A 12,209-nucleotide genomic window follows, 5' to 3' on the forward strand; every position below is an offset into this window, starting at 1 on the left:
AGGAAGACTTAATGTATAAATTGCATTAAATGGAATAACTAATATCTGTGACTTCCAAGGGGTTTTTTGTCTCTTCCCACACCCTGCTTGAGGATCTTACTCTAGTCACATTGTCTCCTTGATAAAAATGAAGGATTAGTATTGATACCATTTTGTAAAGCACTAAAAACCTATATTAAATACGACTACTAAAGAAGCCTTATTGTCATTCCTGAGTTAGAAGCTTTATCATATTTCAGAGAGGTGCTTCTCTTCACACATTCTCACTGAGTCCACTGTTAGTTACTTTCCAGTTCCTGCTCCTGGTCATGTCCAAAGTTGAGTATAAAGACATTGAGGTAAAATTTGTTTTCTATGGGTATGTTCCGAAAGGCAAAACAGATGCTGCCTTCTCAAATGAAAACTCTGATCTGTCTCAACACGGGCGGTTTTAAAATAAGAGTCTCGTAAATGCTGTCTGCTCACTATTTGCTCGGCATTTTGGAAATCGCAGGAGGACGGAGGAAGAATAGAGGTCCTAAAGACAAATATTGCTTTTAATTGGGCATTGATACACAGATGAGTTTTACAGTTCATTTAGTAGAATATAAAAATATTTACTGACCTTGTTAAAGATATCCTAGTAGATGTATTTTTTCCTGGTTTTGTGTTGGGTGCGTTGACATTCAAATGTTGTAGCATCATGTCTCATTTAGTGAAACAGGGTGAGATGTTTTGTTTGAAGTGACTAAGAAAATTTTAAGAACCTCTTAAGAAGCGTGCACAAAAGCGTGTCCTCTGTTCTTTTAGACATTTAGAAAGACTTCCCCATGTACTGAGTGATCCCTATAGTTGTGTCAGGACCAAAGTCATGAATTTGTCCAGGTCCATGTAGGTTGGGTCCCTTGAAGGGTCTTTATTAACAGATGGCTTTTAATTTGGCTTTGGAGAAAGCAGATGATGATGCTGAAGTAATAAACTACTGCTGAGATCTTTTTCCTCCTTGATTGCCTAGCGAGCACCCTTCCCCAGTCTTTAAGCTCAGCCTGTGTTGGGTGTCCTGCTCTTGAGATTAACTTGTGTTAATTAGAGCACATGAGACAATGTTGAAGTACAGAGTTACCGTCTATCACCTCACCGTAAAGCTCCACCAACAAAGAACTTGTCGTGTTTGTCTTCGGGGAGCTCAGCGGTAGGACTGTGCAGTCGTGTGTGACTGTGTGAAAGCAACGAGGACTGGTTTAATTGGAATTTTTGAGCTAAATTCTCTCGCTTAAAACGAACAAAGCAAAACTAGAAGCATCTCTTCAATGGCTTCCCAGACCATCAGTTGATATCCAACTATATTATATTTAGCAAAACCACAATCACGTTGCAACTCTTACGATACAAGGACCTGCTTTTGTTTTGCAGAACTTGGATGTTTTTTTTTTCCTTTTAGAAAATGAGCAGTGATGCCAAGTTTCCACAGAATAATGCTATACAACACTATTGTTCTTCAGCTCTTGCCTTGTAGCCCATCAGCAACAAGACTTACCCATTTTCCTTTTAGACCAAGAGCTCGAACTGCTGCTTCATGGTAAATCCCATCTCTTACGCTGAACATAGAGCAAGGGAGAGGCCATTGCCTTGCTGAATGTGTAAGACCCCTCCTGAAAACAGAGGTGCTGATGTGGTCAGTGTGAAGATTATCAATATCTTGAATTTATCTTGCATACCTACGAGGCTCAAAGTTACAAATTTCCCCTAAATAGCTCGGTTATTTGTTAATCCATCTATAGAATGGGAAAAGTCTCTAATATTGGACAGTTTTGGAAATACTAGGGCAATAGCTCCTAGGTGAGAAAGTATTTAGCTGTTGAAAATGTTAAATGTTAATTTAAACCATTAAAGAACTGCCACGCAATTCTGGCAGAACAGGAAGAAAAAATCTTCCATTCTTTGCTGTGAATGAAATGCCAGCTTAATGTGATACAAAGACATTTTTTAAAAAATGTAGTTGAATATATCTACAGAGTCTGTTTTGATCTGATTTCAGTGTCTGCATCCTTGAGCTGGCGTGTACTGGCACCTACACCTCCAGATCCAAAACCTGACTTACATCATTCCCCACTTCACTGACTTGCTTATCTTCTATTATGTGTTGCCTAGAGATACCTTTTCTCTTTGGATTATAGTCCCTAATTTTTACTCATCTGTTACTCTTTAACTTCTTAATTGTGTTAATTCAGTAAAAGGCTGTAGGATAGAGTTTATGTGTAACGTGCTGTACAAATTAAAACTAGTTCTAATGAGACAAATTGCAGTGACCAGGTTGTGTTAAGTATGTGACCTTTTGAGGAGTGGTTCAGCCTGGTTTTAGTCTAGTTATAAAGACATGTTGAGTTGAAGAATAGCCACTAAACTTTAAAGCACAAAACCTCAAGAATGTTTCATTTTGTTTTATTTTTTTGTAAATGCATAAGACTGAAATGGTTTTTTAACCTATAAATCCCCGTATAGTTGAATTGACCAGAGTCAATGTGTTATGGTCTTGTATCAGCGGCCACCAAAGAGTTGTGTGTGAGCTCTCTTTGATATTCCAAGAAGCAATTGAATTGTAGATAAGCTAGAAGGTACTTGAAGGAATCAGGTTAGTTACTCTGGATTTTTCCTTCATTTTAGCTGCACGTTGGTTCCATGTGTTAACCGTTAACTCTGTGAGTTTACTGTTTTATTATGGAATTGACATATAATAACATATTGGGAAAGATACATGTTCTGCTGTGAAGCATTTGCTCTTGACTAGTTCTTTAAGTCTTTGCATTAAGCTTTTTAGACATTAAGGGCAAGTCTAGTTCTTAATTGGAGAACACTGAACGATGATCTTTTGGCTCATTTGTGCAGGAGAAATCATAAGAGAGTAGTGTTCACCCACAATAAATATTTCTTAATCAAGCTGCTTTTCAGTCAAGTGTTTTTTTTAAAAACAGTCTTTTTAAATGTTAGAATCTGTATGGCAAAAATGTCTGGAAAACAACTGGAAACTGCTCGAAGGGATTTTCTGTTTGTTTTTGAAAAAGGTGGCAACTTCAGCATAAAGCTATCAGGATTGATTTTTTTTTTCTCATTTCCATGTAGTACATCTTATTTTTAGTACCACCATAACTTTGTGAGTTGTATTAAAGTAGCTGTTTTAATCTTTTAGATCTACAGTTCAAGTGAGGGCTCTTATTTTACAAATGTTCGTAGGGTCCGTGTTCCAATTAACTGATTTACGTTCTGTCACTGGCAAATTAAAAAAAAAAAAAAAAAAGAGTCTTAATGTCTTTTATTGCTACGTTAGTTGAAATTTCACTTAGGATGCAATAACCGGTGTCAAAGCAAGAAGCTAAAACCCAGCGTTGTAGCAAAGACTCCAGAGGCACTTAGAAAACATCAGCAGTTTGGAGAGGGATTTTTTTCCCCTTCCAATCCTTTTATCAATAAAGCTCTTGCAATTCACATTTGAGGATCAGGAAAACAGCATTAGACTTGCAGAGGGAGTTAATCTGTGTCCAAAGCATTTTAGTTAAATTAAAATAAGAACTAAAAAGTGTATTGACTTGTGCCAGCTCTTGTTTGGATCAGAGTGAGACTAACGTGTGGTCTGTGAGGGCGGGTTTGCTGCTGGATCAGGTTGGCTCCTGTGTCTCTGATCTGTGCCAGCTTGCAGCCAAAGTTCTTGAATACCTGTTCCTGTGTGTCCCTGTCTCTGAAACGATGGCACTAACCATGTGGCGCTGCCTCTGGAAGCTGTTGATCCAGTGTGTCCAGCATCGTGTCCTGCTGCGCTTTTCATAGAGTGGTTTGGGTTGAAGGGACCATCAAAGATCATCTAGTCACCTGGTGGGTTCCTCTGTGACCTGCCGAGGCCTTTCCAAGCGTGTTTCCATCGAACAGGACTGGGGTTGAAGGAGGCGGGGGGGCATACGTCGTAAAAGAGACTTTGCTGGGGCTGGGGCAGGATCTCTGTGCCATTTGCACTGCTTGAAAGCTGTGTGGTGGGTTGAACTGGGTGAAACTGGGTCTCTTTAGTTTGGAGAAGAGGAGACTGAGGGGTGACTCATTCATAGTGATCAATATGCAAAAGGGTGAGTGTCAGGAGGATGGAGCCAGGCTCTTCTCGGTGACAACCAGTGATAGGACAAGGGGCAATGGGTTCAAAGTGGAACACAGGAGGCTCCACTTAAATTTGAGAAGAACCGTCTTCCCGGTGAGGGTGTCAGAGCCTGGCCCAGGCTGCCCAGGGGGTTGTGGAGTCTCCTTCTGTGCAGACATTCCAACCCGCCTGGACACCTTCCTGTGTAACCCCACCTGAGTGTTCCTCTAAAGCTGGAATTTTTCTGATTCCTCCTTAAGATCCGTCACACATCCAGGCATTGAACTCATCTTCCATTACAGAAATAAACAGCTTGAAACCTCTCTATAAGAAACAGGAAACGTACTAGTAATCATCATTTAGTTTTTATTCAGATTAGTTGTTCATTTTTTTTTAATACCATAACTCTTTTTTTTTTTTTTTGCCTGTTTCAGGGGGTTTTTGTTTTGTCCTCACATTTGTTTATCTGGTTTTCTGCAGTTACTAATAACTAAGACTTAATTTACATAATGTCAGTAAGAGCTGCTTATTATGTCTATTATGAGATGTAGGGAATGAAAAGCTGAAACTTTAAGATAAACTATATAGACAAGTTGCTCATTACATCCTTCTGCCCTTCGGAGCTAATTCTGTGAAGCGTGCGGGCTGAGCCTGGTTGCCGTTTGTTTGCTTATGAAAGGCGCTCAACAAAAGTTTGGCACAGCGTTAGGAAGCAGAGATGGTCGCTCCTCCTAACTGTCTCAAAAGGGGAGGATTATAAATTGAGATGGTACTTACGGAAAACTGAGCATGCGGTTGGGAATTGTCTTCCATGCTGCGTCACTAACGCCATTCAGACTGTCAGTTCTTCAGAGCATGAGGGGTATTTATGCAATCAGTCCATGGTCCTGGAGGTTTAGAGAGGCAGCATTGTTAGCTAGAGGAGAGTGCCTACATGGGAAATAAAATTAATACAGCTTACAAGAAGATTGTTATAGAAAATGCATGAATTTCCTGATTTTGCCAGTCTGCAAGTAAGACCTGAGCGTAAAGACAAAGCAGAGAGCTAAAATATAGTTAGCCCTTTAGACCATGATAATATTAGGAAAAAAACCCCAACAACAACAACAAAAACCTCCACAAACAACAAAACAAGCAAACAAAAACGACAAGAACAACAACAACAAAAAATGAACTTGGAAACCTAATTTATTTTTAAACTTGATTTGAAAATAATGTACAATAAAATGCTGGCCAAGTGCAGCTCGAAGTGTTGCTGAGTTTAGTGGGGTTTTATTCAATCACACAGTTCTTCTGTGTCAAGCCCTTTTTGTTCTGCTTTGTGTGTGTCTCTTGCTTTCAGATCTTACTAGTTTTTGCCTTCCTAAGCCATTTTGTCACACTTTTACCGCTGGGTGCAGTTCTGCTGTGCCTCAGTGTCACACCAAAGTGATTCCTTGTCATGAAATAGGTCTTCAGCATAAGAATTCCTTCTTGTAGGTCTGAAATACTCTTTCAACTCTTCTCCATTCGGGTCGCCTGGACATTTGTCTGGGTTGAAGGTCTGTCTTTAAAGAACTAATATTTTGTTGCTGGCACAAGAAAGGGGAGGTGAAGGAAGGGTCAGGGTGTGGATCAGTGTTAAACAAATTGTGAAGGTCACAAAGAATTTTAATCTGGCTTGAAAAAGAGACTTGTATCCAGCAGCACATTTTTGTGTGTGATAGCCTGAATGGACAATTGTGGCTACTTTGAGAATTTGGTGTAGACTGCATGACTGGTATAAATTGAATTAGTCTCATGACAAGGACATAGTCCCCTTTTTTTTCTATCTGCCTGATGGAAAGCAGAATAAAGCCCGGGGTGACACGTCTTGACCCGCGATGTCACTGTGGGCTTTTGTGACAGGCTCTGATTTCTGGCCTCTCATTTGATAAAGCCAATTTGGTGGAGCCTAGGAAGGGGGCTTGCTGCAACACAAAATGTACTTACAGAAAAGAGGAGCTGCTGGGGAGTACAGATGACTGCCAGTCAGTCTTAATAAGCATTAGAAAGTCAGGGTTTCTTTCTGAAATTGGGGCAAAGTCTTGGGTTTGTGTAGCACAGGGACACAGTCACACCAAGCGATGCACTGTGTCATCTCCCGCGCCTTGGGGTCGCCTTTCTTTGTCCTTTTCTCCAGCCGTCCCTGTACCTTCCATTTCCTCCAATTGCTTCTTTCTTCTGTTTTTCTTTCCCGCTCTTCTGCGTTCCTTTCATCTCCCTGCGCTGCTCTGTTCCCCTCACTCTGTACCCTGAACTGGACTGAAATTGCTCCTCATTTCCATGCTGACAGGGCACAGCTCAGAGATCATTGTGAGTGCTGCTTTTCCACACCTGAAAACACTGCAGATTTCTGACTTTGTGTCCGTGTCTCCCCCATTCCTGGAGTCTCCTTCCTGCTCCCGTGGCACTGGGAGGGGGGTGTGAACTTGGAAAATTCCAGGGAAAATATTCATAGCACATCAAAGGAAAAAGCGACTGGCTGCAGGTTGTGTAACAGCAAACTGTAACCCGCAGTGCTCATTGCTCTACTTGCACTCGCAATGCAGATGTAATGATTTAAATTGAAGCACATTGTCATGTTTTAAGTACCAGAAAGACATTTTGAATTGCTGGTGGTTTGTTTTTTAAACGAGTTTAAAAATGTGTCATTCCTATTGATACATAATGCAGGGGTGTTGTTTTGTTTTGTTTGGGTTTTTTTTCTTTTAATGATCAAGATCTTTTCACTGTAAATTTACAAAACCCAAAAGAGAATGATTGTCATTTTTTTTCCTGACTATTAATTTCAGATGAGGGACTGTGATCACAGTATTTTTGTGGGCAGTAAACAGGAGCACGGTGAGAAAATGACATTTGCAGGTGTTGAATTTGAAGGCATAGGTTTGGCTGCAGGTACCTGACAGCGAGCCGCGGCATTGTGGCATTGTGCCACTGTCGTGACCACATTTGAGTCAAGTTTTCTGAAAGTTATGTCATTTGTATCATGAATTCTGGTGATTTTCATCAGAGAGTCATTTCAGCTCATGTCACAGAGCTCTAGAGGAGATAAAGAAAGTATAAGACATAGTGCGATGTAACAAATCCAGAAATATTTACATTTCCAAGCGCATTTATGTTCCATTATCTGGTGTAGATTTGAGAAATGTATTCTTTTCATTAATACAGTGTATTTTTTTCTCTTCCCATATTCAGAGACCTGAGCGAAAACCAGATAAAAGGAATCCCTAGAAAGGCCTTTCGAGGAATCATTGATGTGAAGAACTTGTAAGTGACAATGTCTTTAATACTTGTGGTGAAAACCATTCTCCCTGGGTCACATCTGGCTGTTCAGTCTGTTCCGGTGCCCCACGGTCACTCTGTGCAGCACAGACCGGAGTTGCGAGCGCTGCTGTGTGTGTGTAACCTCCGAGTAAAGGAAAAATAGACTTCAAGGCTTTATCCCTCCCTGCAAAATCCAGTGAAATCACTGTCCAAGCCTTGAAGCACGATACTCATAGGAAAAGAATTGGTAGAGTTGGGGGAGAATTGAACAACTTCACTTAGATGTAGTACGTATGGTAAATGTGGCACACAGGTACAGTGCTTGAGGACAAATAGCAGAAAATGAAAAAAATAACAATTTGGCAAATAAACTGTGCGTGCTTTGACAGTTTATATGTATCAAAAATTAAAGGAACTTTTGAAAGCCATTAAGGAGTGAAAAGTGCATTTTGCCATTTGTGCTAATAAGCTAGTCTGGCCTAGCCTTTTCTAGAACATGTAGTCTGAATTATGTGTAAAGATTTTCAGCTCTATATTTCCAGAGCTGCTAGAGGCTCTTACATGTTTCTTACCAGTAATGCATTTCTGTGTGCACCCACAAGCTAATGCACCATTGGCATCATCGGAGTCAACACGAGGTGAATTGAAAAAGGAAATAACAGCCAGAGTCGGGATTTCCTGACAAAAATGCAGCCGCTCTCAGAACCGTTTCAGAGCCATTAGTTTTAGCCTTGTGTTCCCACACCGGTACCTGAAATCTGTGACCCCAACATGTTCTATATTGTAAGCATCGTGTAAATGGTTTGGGTTTTTTTTGTTGTTTAATTAGTAGAAGAATCAGCTGAAGAAGATCTGAAAACGTGCACTTTTCTACCTAACAGTCTTACAACATATTCATGCTCAGTTTTCTTGCCCCAATGAACAACTTCTTTAGTGTCCAGACTAAATTTTTTCCTCTAGGCTGCTAAGGGGTGTCAGCAGGAGTCAGAGCGTGACCGTGTCCACGTCCAAGAGCAAAGCACAGTCCTTGTGCCTTCTCTGGGGATGCTGTCCTGTGGGGTCTGTCGCGTCACTGGGGTTCGTGCAAGGGAGACAGCACCGCAAAAAAACACAGCAGGACCTCCTGCAAACTGGGAAACATGAGCAGAGGAACAAGGCGGTGAGATGGCCCTTGTCTCTCTGAGCGGTGCGCAAGGCTCCTTTGGAGACCTGCAGGCAGGCAGGGCGTGAAGGCTTTTACACGTTGTATAACACGTGCAGATGTTTCTGCAGGCATTCAGCATCCTGAGCTTGTGTTTCTTTAATGGCTTGTTACTTATTGCTGGTATGTTCAACAGCGACTTCGGCTTTTCAGGTGTGAAGGCTTTTTACCTGAAAGTCAGCTGGAGAAAACGCATCCTGATGGGCCGTTTAAACTCATCTAAGCCTGCTTTTCAGTGGAGGAGCACCTGAGGACCTGTGTGAACAGGTCTAGTTTGTAAGATTGTGGATTTTAGACAGAAGCATGGCATTTTTGTCACATTAGCATCAACTTTACTTACATTGTATAATCTAGAGGAACAGTAGATGCTTTCTGGTTACAAAAATCTACCTTTTCTGACTGTAATTCACTGTTAATTGTCTAACTTCATTTAAAATAGTAACATCTGTATTTGGAGTTGATTTCACCTCTGGTAAGCTGTCAGAAAAATCACAGGTGTCCTGTAATTTTTGCCCCCAATCTCAGCACAGAAGGAACCGGGCTCCCACCTTTACCTGAGCTGATAGCAAGGCATGGATGGCTGGAGTCCTCAGGGGAACTCTCTAAGTCTTGGCATCTGAAGCTTTAACAAAATTTGTGACTGTCATTTAGGCAGTATCTATTAATTTGCTGTAAAGGACACAGCGTCAGAAGTGCCTCCCCGTAGCCACTGTCTTTCAGGAATACTGAAGTTATCACAGAATCATAAAATAGTTCTGGTTGGAAGTGACCTCTGGAGGTCATCTAGTCCGCACTCAAGTTCAGCAGGAGCACAAAGTTTAGTAGTCTAATTAACAGATTTGCTGATGTGAGCAATGAGTACTCATTGTTTAGGTAAATAGCAGGAGAAGCAGACTTTTCACTCAGAACGACAGTAAATTTTTTCTCTATAAGGAACAGATGAATTGTGTATCTGGGGTGGTTCATTACATCAGATGACTGTTCCTTCCAGACACAGATCGGTGGCCTATGAGTTGCTGAGAAAAATGTGACAGAACCTTGAGCCACCTTGCTGCTGGAAACACATCAACATTTCTGCAGCAATATCGGTAAGGGTGGGATGCAAGTTGAACCAAGTTAATATTTAAAGCTCTTAGAGGCTTAGATGTGCTGGTTCCCAGTGACTTCCTGACACACAAACCTACGCTGACATGAGAGCAGCAGGGTCGGCCGTTCCTAAGGTTATCGCTTTGCAGATTTCTTGTACTATCTCAGTGTTCTTCCACCTTAGAAAGCATGTTTTTGAGGGGTCTTGGAGACTTTTAGACATAAGAAATAAGTTACATATTCTCCCACGCTCTCCGACCCTTTCCAGTTTATCTTTAGAATTGATATCGGGAAAGGCTGGCATGGAATGGTCCTTGTTGTCATGGCTTGGCATTTGACATGGCCTCGGATTCTTCCAGTTACTCCATGAAGTGTCTAAATGTTGTGAAAAAAATAATAACTCTGTAGATATTATAACAGGTCCACTGCAAGTGTTAGGCCATGTGAAGGTCCCCAGATTCCAAACCGCTGTTAAAGACAGTGTTAAAGTGTTCCTCAGGAAAAAATGCAGCAAGGTTAATGCAAAAGACTAAGCTGGGGTCTGAACTGATTTAGGGTATGGGCACCGAAATGCTCAGCTGAAGGGTTTAATGTAACTTAGAGTGGGTGCCATTTGGAAACTCTGTGAGAATTACTCTGTCTCATCACGGCCATAGCAGCGAGCAACATCAAGCGTCAGGCTGTGAACAGTTGGAGCGTACTGGTGTAAAAAGAAAATAAAATAAGTAAAAATCCTGAATTTAAAGGAAGAGGTGCTGCTGCGTGTGCTGAGAGATGAGAGTCTTTGGTGATGTCCTTTGAGCACCCAAACTGCAGAACTGGCTTGATACCGCTACAACCTTGGTCATTAAAAATAAAAGAAAAATGTTGTGGTGATAGGAAATAATTTTAAGAAAAGTGTTATAGAAAGCAGTGTTTCAGGGTATTCTTCACCGTGCATTTCTTTTTAAATGGGAAAAGCTTTCTATCTTTTGTCATTCTCTTAGCAGAGCAGTGAGCCCAGGAAAATGGGCTTGTAGAGGAGCTGTGCTAAACAAGAGCTTTTAAATGTCAGGAGGCCAAGGTTTTTTGCATGAGGTGAAGCCAAAGCAGAGGCTGGCAAGACGAGGCTTTAAAACTCCTGAGTGGGAGAAAGTTCGTTTTGTGAATTATTTTAATATAACAAGTGTTTTCTGCTATTTAACTGTAAAATCAAATGAAGCATCTGCATGCAATAAGCTAGTAAGTCTACTTCTGATTAAATTATAGAAATAATTATACAGCTTTTAGAAAGTTTCATAAACACATAATGTCCATTACCAGAGGTGAACTTATTTGGGAACTGGGTGTAAACTGACGCTTCGAACGCATTGCAGAATAGATGTGTAAATGCTACTCAGTGGTCCTAGAAGAGCAGCAGAAGAAAGGGCAAGCGAGGGCCAGCTTGCAGTGCGCACCTGTGTTCAATTTCTGTTCCTTATTACTTAGAGAGCAGGAAATGTCTCTTGCAGGAATCCAGCCCCGAGTAAGCACGTTTATTTCAAGAATTAAAGTATATAGATGTGGGTTTCATTGAGCTTTGGGCTAACTCAGCACTGTCAGCCATGGCCTTCCATCATAAAAACAGATAGAGCCGCTTCTTGGATTTCGGCACGTTTCCCCTGCTTGTGTCACATCGCGGCATCCAGCGTTTCTCTGGTGAGGCGTTCCTGGTGAATTAAGCGGCCAAGCCCACTGCACCAAGGGCAGCCAGCTTCCTAGAACAGAAATGTGCAAAGCTTGACTCAAATAAAGATCTTGTAACAGCACCAGCCTCTCCGTTAGGGGTTTACTTGTGGTTACGGCAGTATATTCCCGGCTCTTCCTCTCGCTTTGCTCAGTTCAGGACTGCGAAGCTGAACACAACCCATTGCGTTGTGTGGGGATTGCCAAGCGTTGCGGGAATGTGATTCTGGAGGGAGGGTGATACCGGAGCTGCTTGTCTTGCAAGGATCGTTCCCCCATAAGAGATGCACAGATTGCAAAGAATTACTCCTCCTGGCAAACTGCTGCCCTGTGTCCTCTTGCCGTCTCTTGGCAGAAGTTTTTGCAGCATTGCAGTGAGGAAAATGGATAGCCTGAGACTTACCAGCAAGCAGAGATCTGCCCAAGACCAAAATGGCAGGACCCTGGTTGCGTGTTTCCCTGAGTCTTGCTCCTTTGTCACCTGCCCCCACCTTGCACCTCTCAGGAAAAGCTACTTCTATAGGCAGTGAGAGCACAAATGTACACGGCGTGTGTATGCAGAGGACACAGACTTGCTGTCAGCGTCTAGATCCATGGCATGGTGCAAGTGCTGGTGGCAGGAGCTGTGTCCACACGACACGAATTTACAGATAAGGAGGAGAAAAACTATTTGCAAATTTTTAAGGTTCAAGTAATATGTTCTTTTCATCCCCTACAGAGTGCTCTACAGGACACTAAATGATTTGTCAAGAGGAAAACACGAATCCGTTTGCAGTGTAGATGTGTGGGGAGAATGGCAGAGCAGAGGGGAGACACCCCATTGAACAGCACACG

General features: G+C 41.8%; 1 protein-coding gene across 1 annotated transcript in view; it reads left to right on the top strand.

Moving 5' to 3' along the window:
• The window catches only part of SLIT3 (slit guidance ligand 3), a gene marked incomplete at both ends in the record, with an annotated part of 483,041 nt that overhangs the window by 235,634 nt on the left and 235,198 nt on the right, over nucleotides 1–12,209 (top strand). The window contains one exon of the mRNA XM_080353334.1: nucleotides 7,316–7,387. Within this exon, the coding sequence (XP_080209460.1) occupies nucleotides 7,316–7,387 (72 nt within the window). The remainder of the gene's footprint in view (nucleotides 1–7,315; nucleotides 7,388–12,209) is intronic.

This window comes from Nesoenas mayeri (genome assembly GCF_963082525.1).
Source record: "Nesoenas mayeri genome assembly, chromosome: 14".
Lineage (NCBI taxonomy): Eukaryota > Metazoa > Chordata > Aves > Columbiformes > Columbidae > Nesoenas > Nesoenas mayeri.